Source organism: Limulus polyphemus, unplaced genomic scaffold (assembly GCF_000517525.1).
Source record: "Limulus polyphemus unplaced genomic scaffold, Limulus_polyphemus-2.1.2 Scaffold2373, whole genome shotgun sequence".
NCBI lineage: Eukaryota > Metazoa > Arthropoda > Merostomata > Xiphosura > Limulidae > Limulus > Limulus polyphemus.
The window spans coordinates 37,165-47,507 of record NW_013667983.1 but is presented as its reverse complement, the minus strand read 5'-3'; the positions used below and the strand labels follow the sequence as shown (position 1 = coordinate 47,507).

The window sequence follows — 10,343 nt, the reverse complement described above, 5'->3', positions numbered from 1 at the left end:
TATATATATATATATATATATATATATATGTGTGTGTGTGTGTGTGTGTGTGTGTGCTTTTGTTATAGTAATATTGATTTCTTTAACCCACGTCTTAAGCAACTCAGTTCACAATTCTGATTGTATTTTATTATTAACAGTATACTAGACAAAAAATGGTTTTGAGTTTTCACAACATAACTTTATAGATGCTATTATAAATGATGTTGTTTTTGTTTTTTTATTCTGATATTATTATCATAAAATAACCCTTTCTCTGTTGTTTAGATCAGTAGATGAAGAGCACACACCATTAAGTAAAAGAAAACACCAACACCACAATTGGGATAGTTCTTCCCCCATATTTCACCAATCTGATTCAGGGTCAGATAGCTTCTCACCCAGTTCAAAACATGCAGGAAGTGGAAGTTCCTGCTTTCATAGCAGTCGACAACAAAAGTCCACTAGCCAGAATAGTAATAGGTGTGAAAGTAGTCATAACAAATTTAGGAACTCTTCAAACTGTCGTCGGCGATCTTCGTATTCCTCTAAAACTTCTAAGTCATCTAAAGCTGGTAGTGGGTCATCAAGCTCAGAACTGAAACAAGTATGTATTACCTTTTGTTGAAAGCTTTGACTTCTCTGAACTTAAGGGACTATTATTATTATAATAATTTGTACAATTTCCTATCATGAACCATGGTAGTGGTTCATAATAGGGATCACCCATTTGTTCCTCTTTATATTATTATTCTGCCAGCCCACAACAAAACTTCAACATTATTACTAAATGGATTGTTGCACATTGTGTAGGGTGCTTTTTAAGTTATTTCTTTACTTTTCATGAACTAAAAAAACCACAATTCTAGTGTAAATATCTGGAGTTCCTCTAAGAAGCATAAGTACAGGGTGAAACAATAATAGATTAACATTAGATAACTGTAACATGTAGATACTCAATGCTTTGTACACTATACAGTCATTGTCTCTAGGGAGTCAACCTCTATATTATGTATAAAGTGAAGGAGTAAAAAATAAAACACACATAATATTGAATTTTATTACACACATTTATAGAATAATTACTTTAAAAGGCACAAAGGTTTATTTAAAGTGGTGTTTCAGATGTATACGTTTTATTTGAAAAGGCTGCTTTTATACTGGTAAAATTTTATACATGCTTAGTGGAGGTTGCATTTTAGTCTAGGCATATATATATATTCCCATTGCTATGCATTATATGTAGAGAATTTAGTTACACAGAAACTATAAATACTTACTATATTCTCAAACAAATCTCCATGATAACCTCTAGCTGCAACTTAAACTTTTACATCTCGAACTAATGTGATCAAGTAGCCAGTAGCTACAGTTAATCAACATGAACCGTATCAGCTAGTCTCCTGTGACAGGTATCTTTAAGCCATAGTTTAAAGGATAGCATCAAGCTCGGTTTCAAGAATCATATTGGCAGTCACAGTGATTGCTGATCCTAAGTGTCGAATTATAGCCCACACTGCCTGATTTTGAATTTTATAGATAATGCAGATAGAATAACGATAATTGAAGCTGACTATAAGGAGTGACAAAAATCATGCAAGCAGGAGATGGCGATTATAGGCAAAAGTGTTGCAGAAATTTTGTAGATATTTATTTTATTCAGAAAATAATTTGTTTCAGATAAATTATGCAGCAGTGACGGCCCACCAGAGGATCATAGAAGTGTCAAACTCCATCAGAAATGGAGGGGAGGGGTATAGTAATTTAATCAATTCATAAGTGTTAATTAACACGTTTTTGACCTTTTATAGTGTGCAGAATGTCACTCTAAGAGGAAATCTGCAAGCTTCACCAAAATCGTCATTGACTTTACTATGGCCAGCAGAGAGGAGGAAGTGGAAGGGGGGAAATGTAATAACTATAAGGAATATTTAAAATGCTTATTTGTGTGCATGATATTATATTATCACACATTTTCTTATATTTGCATTAAATATATATGCATGCATCTATACAACTTCAAAAATTCATATGGCTATCTATATATACACCTTTACAACTTCAACTATAAAGCCTGTATGTATATATATAAATACTAGCCAATATGCAATACATGTATAAAACTCATGCAGTTACAAAATCCAGTCCATACACCATTCTGGTATAGTTCATTGGTCCTTCCAATCCAGTGTTTACAGACTCCCCATATAGCTACAGGGTATAAATATAGTAGCTATATATATTTTACAAGCGTATACATAATTTGGTACATTGATCAACATGCATCATAATGATAATACATATAGTAACACTATTAAAGATAGCATTGTGGCAATGATATCAGGAGTAATAGCCATCCAACCTGCATGAATCTAATCCAAAGGTTGTCATTGTTTCCTGACAGAGCATCATACACCAAGTACATATTTCATTAAACTGAACTGTTTCAAATAGGGCAGTATTGGTATTATACAGATTTATGTTTGTGATGGACATAAAAAAATAAGATTATTAAAAATTATTAATTTAACAATTGGAATAGGTATTGAAAGAAAATACAGAAACAAGATATCTAGCTTTAAAGTGAAAATGCAGTTGCAAAGAAAGTAAAAAAACAAGCTTGAGGTTTGAGATACAAGATAAATAAAATAATTGGCAATTTAAAAACCTAGCAAATAGGGATAGTAAACAAGGTAAGTATACAAGGCTGGAGATACTGTAAACAATATGTACTCAAGCTCCAAATCCCTATTTTGACTCCACTGAATTATCCCTATTCTCATTTTGAAATTAATCCTTTGACTTTGGCTGCTTTAAATGCACTTGGAATTTTTTTAGCTGTACACCGTATACTGCACACTCGCATTCAGAGTCAGACTGTACCCTATACGGCAAATCAGCAGTTATTGGGTTAACAAGTTTCAATAATCTTGTGTTTAATACAAAGTTTTACAATTTGTTTTAACTTTCACTATAAGATACTTAGAGGTGTTCCTTTTAATTAGTAACTGATTGGCAATTGTCCTAATCAGCTACAATGCTGATTGATATATTATAATTGCCACCTATTATTATGGATATGGTTAAGCATTTGAGCTTTTTTTTAATTTTATTTAGACAATGAACCAATAAAATAGTGTAATTTTAGCAACAGTAGTAGATTTATAGTACAGTACATTCTAATTACAGACCATTATCAATAAAGGTATAGTGTTTTGCTTTAAATTATTAATTGTTCTAATGAGGTAATGTAGTAGTTTAGATTTTTCCAACAGATGGATTGATGGGAGACAAAAGTTTGACCATCAAGACAGTCCATATATAGTTTTTTCATTCATGAATTATTGTGTTTTAAGATTTCAAGACTTTGTGATAGTTAGGTATTAACACTGGAAGTTGCACCATCTTCAATTTTACTTCCCCAGACAACTCATCATAACAGTACTAGTTCATGCCCAAGAGTGTCTAAAAATAAATAAATTGCATAACTTGGGTAAATAACTCGTATTTTATTTGGGGAGGTGGACGTGTATTCAAATTGTATAGAGCAGCAAGTTATGAAAAGGTCAGTTCTGTTAATTAATTTAGCAAGTAGGATAACTGATCTGACTAATTGGTACATCATTACAAGGTGTTTCTTTGGCAAATCAGTGCATTTTATGCAAATGGCTTAAAAGAAAATGCAACAGAGTAAAAAGAAGCCAGTTATTTCAGCAGTATTTAAATGACAGTCATAGAATAATGTTTAGAAATGGAACAGAATATTTGTTTTATTAAGATAACTGGACAACCCATTTCAGTCTTTGGTCATCTTCTGGTGTAATATGAAAGGTTTATATTTAAATGGGAGAATCGTGAGAATTATGGTGCATGCCTACTTACTAACCACTGAAATTAAAACAAAGTCTGATCGTATAAATTTTGCTCCTTTAGACAGATTGATTTACAATTCAATATATATATATATATATATATAAATTATTTTTTATGAGCATCTAAATCACATTTTGTTACAATGATGTATGTTATATTTTCAAATATTTTTCTTTATATTTGTTTATGTGCCAGATATACTTGTTGTAGTTGTTTTTTAATTATTGTATTTATGATAATAAATGTACCTTATTTAAACAGCAATACTGCTAAACATTTACTGCTGTAGATGCAGTCATTTCTGATAAATAATATATATTTTAATCTTCCATAGATTTATGCTTGTGCTGGCCTCATCCTGAGTAACATGGACTCTGACAGTTCCCTTACCACCAATCAAGATGAAGAACAGCTGAAATTCTGTGAAAGTGAAGTAAGCCTTCGGAACATTCCAACTGAAGATCAGGGTTCTCAGTCAGATCAAGTATGGGATAATTTTCAGGTATGTGATTTTGAGAAAGATTATTGGTCTGTATTGCTTGCTATCATTACAGTAATGACTTATTTGAATGCTGGTCTGTAAGTGGTAAAGAAATGAAAGAATTTGTTAAATGTCAAACTCAATTACATATTGTTTTATTTTTGCATCTAATTATTCGTGTGTAACTTTTTCAGGATGTATAGTGGCTTTTCAGGTAACAAAACATATACCCTGACCAGCTGATTACTTGGATAAGTGATATTAGTTATCACCAGCCTTGTTACAGATGGTGGGGAATATCGCTCAATGTTGTTCTTAAAATGTTTTTATTGGGGGAGCTATGGATTGGTTTTATTAGCTCAGAAGTCCATTCTCATATAGTATATATGTACTGCTCTCATTTAATTTCAGTTTTATTAACTAAAGTCAAGTAATGTTTACAACCTAAAGAACAAAAGGGTATATGCACCTTGTGTTGCAACTAATTAAACAGACTGAAATATTTTGTTTTGAATTAATATTTGCATGAACCTTATAATCAAAGAAGTATTTCATTTTGTCAGCCTTAACAATCACATTGTTCAATGTATTGTATCTAATAGTTTGAAATAATAGAAAGCTGATAAATAAAAGGTTGAACAAAAAATGTCTACACTTTGTTTATTTAATTTGTTAATGTAATATTAACTCGATAGTATAATTTAAATGTTTTACCTTTTCGACATGTCACCACATTGCTGTTTTAATATGAGGAAAAGTTAAGATAAAAGATACACATATCTTGGTCATTAATTGGAATGTTACTGTATATATGTTCTGTACTTGTGTTCTTCATTGTTGGACAGCTTGGTTGTAATCCCTGTAGGCTATTGAACTAATGTGTTCAGAGGTTAAGTTTGATGTTTTGCTAAATGTAGAAAGCAATTGTAAAAATATAAAAATTAATAAAGGACAGAGGAAGACATTATCCTTAACATGAAAATATTTAACTTATCTTGTTACTCAGCCTTTGTAATATTGATTGTTTCCTGGTTAGTATGAATACTGCTTGCAACCGATTGTTCTCTTTTATGAAACAGTTTACACATTAAAATACTTTTATCTATCTGTGTATTTTGATCCACTTTTGCTGTTAAACTTGTGTTGAAGATATGCAGTTTCATTTTTGCTAGACTTTCATCTAAATTATTCTAATGACTATAGGAACCTGAATATCTAAGTGAGCCCTACTCTGAGTCCAATGCTGAGGATGCTATAAAAAAGCTGGAAGGTTATGGAGATGACTACCATGCTTTTCTGGGTTGCCAGTCAGACAGTTCTTCCAGGAGTGAAATCATGACCCACAGCCAAACAAAGTTGATCCCAAGATCATCACATCAGTGTGTAAGTAGTGCTTTAGAGAAATATTTTAAGTTTATATAATTTAGTAAAAAAATTGTTTTTTATATGTATAATAGTTATGAATGAGAGAAAAGTGAGAGTTAATCTTGAATGGAATAAATTTTTTAAAAGTTTATAGTTTATTTTTATTACTTTGGTGTCTATATTAGAAAATTTACATTGTTGATTTTTTTTATTTGAATGTCTTTGCTAATTATATAAATTTTATGATCGGAATACTTTCTGTAGCTAAGCAGTAATACTTTATCACTGGAGAGCTTTCCACCTGTAGACATGGAATCTGACTCTGACATAGATGACTTCCATCACATTTTAGAAGAAAGTGAAAAGGCCCTGAATATCTCAAGCAAACATTTCCAGTGCTGTACCTTAAAGGATTCTTCTATTCCAGATGCACAATTTGTGAGTACAAACAGATACTGTTTGGTTGTCAGAAAGTTATTTATCAGTATCAGAAAACTACACCATCTCAAAAACGAAAAATAACTTTGTAAAACTTGTCATGAAAAAATTTATGATAGTATGTTAATAACCATTTTCTACTTCACCAGGTTTAATATATAAACCATACCAATTAATCTTGTAACTTTGTCTTGAAGAATGGTATTTAGTTTAACATAAAGTTTAGATTATAGTGGTAATAACACATTAATTATTAGACCTATTATATTTTTAAACACTATATTCTTCATCTAGTCCATTAGGCATATACAAAAATTAGAAGTGTGTAATAGTATTCCAACCACACTATATTTGCCATATCACTTCCCGATGGCACATTTCATTCAATTCAGAGCTCTTCAGGCTGGCTGAGATACACCATAGCAATTGTTATTGTAACAAATGGCATATATAAGTAGTGTTCCAACTACTACTGTGTTTGTTGTATCACAGCCAGCTAGTGTTGTTGGAATACTATTATACACTCTTCTAATTAATGAAAATACCTAATGGACTAGACAAAGATTGTACTGTTTAAAAAATATAATAGGCCTAATACTAATGTCTTATGACAAATATAATTATTATCATGCTTCACCAATTTGTAAAAAGAGGCATTGAAAACATAATAATATTTAAATGCTTGAATCATGTAGTTTTCTTTATGTTGGTATGATATGGCTACACTATTAAACAGAGATTTATTTGTTCCTCTCATAGCCAGATATAATCCTTATTTCTTGCACTAAAGCTTTTTTTTTTTTATACCAGATCATAAATTGTGAAATGTTTCTATGTATGTATGTATGTAAATATGAAATGTCCAAGGTTTAATTCCTCAAGTTGCTGGTAAAACCCTGTAAATCATGCATAGTTCCATTCTATTTGCAATATGATTTTAATGTATACTGCTTATATTTAGTTTGAGCATAAACAATAAATTAGATTTATCTATGGCTGACAGTGCAAGAAAATTACACTAGAGTACTGATCTGTTTAGAACAAAGATACACAACAAGAAATATAATATGACTAAAAATTCTTTTGGAACATTATAAACAAGTAAAATATTAAAAAATATGTATAAGAAAATATAAAAAAGAATTCAAAATGGGAAAAATGAAAGAAAAAGTGACCCTAAATTTTTTGGGGATGTGTAAAGATAGAAATTATAATAAGAGAATACTTTCATTTCACTGGACTTACTCAGCACTTTTTAAGAAGAACACGTGTTCCACTGCTCCTGAAAAGATATCAATTATTGGAGCTTTAAATCAATCTAAGTAAGATATCTTAATTTAATTTTGAGAATCTAATGAAACTATTTTGTAAAATAATAAATATTCAGAAATGTTAGACTTAAATCATTTTATTTTTTTATAGATATGATCATCATTTAAATATGCATAGTCCAAATTGCAGTATAACATATTTTTAAGCTACACTTTAATATTATCTACTCTTAGTGATTTAATCTATAAATTCAAATGTTGTTATAAGGTATTTTATACACCAATGTTTTAGGTAAGCAATTTCAGTGAAGTTATTTAATTTTGACTGAATTTATGTCAAATTTATCTGCTCTAATAGTCCGAGCTGATAGTCACTTGCCAGACTTATCTCAGATCTCTGCGTGAGATAGAAGAAAACATGGATGCTAGTAGTCATCACTATCACATGCTTCCTCCTGATGATCTTGAGCGACTGAAAGGTAAGACTGACACAGTTTTTACTTTAGTTTAAAAACAGATAGAAAATAAATGTTCTTCAACTTGGTCATTTTTTTGAGTATGTAATTGAATTACATACATTCAGTTCATGACATTAAAAACTACCATTCATCAAGTTTCAATAGTGTAATGCCTAGCATCATTATGAGTTGGTTTTTTAAGATGTATGTCTGTTTTGTCAAAAATAGGCAACCTCTGATATTTTAGGTTTTATTTTAAATCAATTAAGCAAGTTTAAACTTTGCTGTGTTTTTCAACTTATTAGGTTGAATTATGGAGAACACTAATATTTGTGACTATATCATGAGCAAGTTTTGTTCATGCCTTTAAATGTGTAATGTTTTGTATGCAAAATTTAGATATTTTTAAATAACTTTTTTTTATCATAGAACTATTACTTTCATTGCCATAATATAAATATTGGTTATTTAAACATGTAAGTTAAAGGTTAGCATATAACTTACTGCCATGTACATATGATATTGGATAACAGGCCTATTAAAGTTTGCTTGTTATTTTTTATTTTTGTACTTGCTTAGGTCATGTAAAACAGTGGAAGAAGTTCCGTTATCAGTTACTCAAACATCAACCCCAGGAACAGAAAGTAATGAAGGAATTAGAAAAGCTGAGAATGAAACTCAACAACCTTTCAGTGACAACAAACCAATTTAACCAACCTAGTTCTCTGGCAGACTTGGAGGAAAGGATTGAGTCGTTACAGGTACCTTTTGATATGCCTTTAGTTTATAAAAAGTGCTCAAATAATAGCATGTTCTGTATGTGAGAACATTTTAGACTTTTGGTAAGATTATAAGTAACAAAAGAAATCAATATATGTTACAAGTGAAGAATAGAATATTATGCTGAATTGACAGAAGCTTTCAAGCAATTGGAAAAATTGCAGTCCACTCATAGCCACGTTTTTTTATATGTTCTTCAAACAAGTCAGTTTTTTAAGTATCTGTTATCACTACATGAAAAGAAACTAACTATCCTTCATATTTTGCAAGTTTAATTAAAAGATTTGTATGGTGATATTAATTCTCATAACACAAAACTACTGTTACCCTATTACTATTGTTGTTAATTTTGCTGTGTTTTTCTTAATTTCATGAGACTGCTGCAAAAAGACAATACAGTCGTATTAAAATTGTCATAGGTTTTATTATGTTGCACATTTTAATGACTGATTCATGTCATAGGGTAAGTTACTTGAGTATCATAAACTACTCAAGTCTACTTTATTAAAATTTACAGTAAGTGAGATTTGTTTTCAGAACAGGTACAACGTTTCAATCACTGGTATGATTATTCTCAAGTACACAAGTTTTAATGGTAAAGAACGTTTTGGTACTAAAATCAACAATCTAACTATATATTTAAATTCTAGAATTGATAGTGGTTACTTATTCGTGTACATATCAATCTGCATGAATTTTACAGATTATTTATCTATGGCTAAACAAAACAAACAAAATATGAATAAATATAAAACTTAGATTATGATTGAAACGTCATAACTGTTCTAAAAACAAATCTTACTCACTGTAAAGTTGTAAGTTGTTTAAAAATATACTTAATCAGTAAGTAAACTCAAAACAAAACTATTATCTAAGTCTAAGTTTTGGAAGTTTGGTCAATTACTTATACACACTATATTTTATTTTATCTCTGATTTGCTGCAGGCATGATAATAATAATAATTTAGATAATATCTAACTCTTGATATCGGGCCCAGCATGGCCAAATGGTTAGGGCACTTGACTTGCAATCTGAAGGTTGTTGGTTTGAATCCCCGTCCCATCAAAACATGCTCGCCCTTTCAGCTGTGGAAGCATTATAATGTGATGATTGATCCCACTATTCGTTGTAAAAGAGCAGCCCAAGAAAGTGTATCCTCACAAAATTTTGCAGATTATCAGTAAACCTTACAAGGCTTTTGTACACTAAATATCAAATATTTTTATAAAGTTTTAAGATTTTTTTAAGTAAGGTTTTTCTCATGCCTTTTTTCTTTCTGCATGTTGACTATCCAACATGCAAAGTAATTTTGATTTTAAGGTTAAAAATACTCTTTTGCATCAGAAAATTTTCAAATTTCATATGCAAAATTTGTATAACATACAGACAATTATCAAATGTTTCTTAAGAAAAAATGCTTTTATTTTATCTGTTATTTTCACTAACAAATCTCTGTATGAGTTTGGTCAGTTTGACCGATTTTGTAACCATATTAAGATATAAATATAAATTATCCTTTTTTCTTTCCAGAATGACTACAAATTATAACACAAATGTTTAGTCTAAATAGCTTAAATTTCATAACAATATATATATACCTGGAAAAAAGTTAAGCACCCCCGTGTTTTTTTCAAGTGATTCAGATTCGACGTTCTTGTGACTGATTATAAATTACCATTCAATCTAAACGTGTTTAT

The 10,343-nt window shown here is 30.1% G+C and overlaps 1 protein-coding gene across 8 annotated transcripts in view; it reads left to right on the top strand.

Moving 5' to 3' along the window:
* LOC106466756 overlaps nucleotides 1-10,343 on the top strand; it is a 163,707-nt gene that overhangs the window by 135,502 nt on the left and 17,862 nt on the right. For all 8 annotated transcript variants that reach the window (XM_022394835.1, XM_022394837.1, XM_022394840.1 and 5 more), the window contains 6 exons: nucleotides 268-586; nucleotides 4,187-4,354; nucleotides 5,537-5,716; nucleotides 5,963-6,136; nucleotides 7,766-7,886; nucleotides 8,445-8,626. In XM_022394835.1, the coding sequence (XP_022250543.1) occupies nucleotides 268-586; nucleotides 4,187-4,354; nucleotides 5,537-5,716; nucleotides 5,963-6,136; nucleotides 7,766-7,886; nucleotides 8,445-8,626 (1,144 nt within the window). The remainder of the gene's footprint in view (nucleotides 1-267; nucleotides 587-4,186; nucleotides 4,355-5,536; nucleotides 5,717-5,962; nucleotides 6,137-7,765; nucleotides 7,887-8,444; nucleotides 8,627-10,343) is intronic.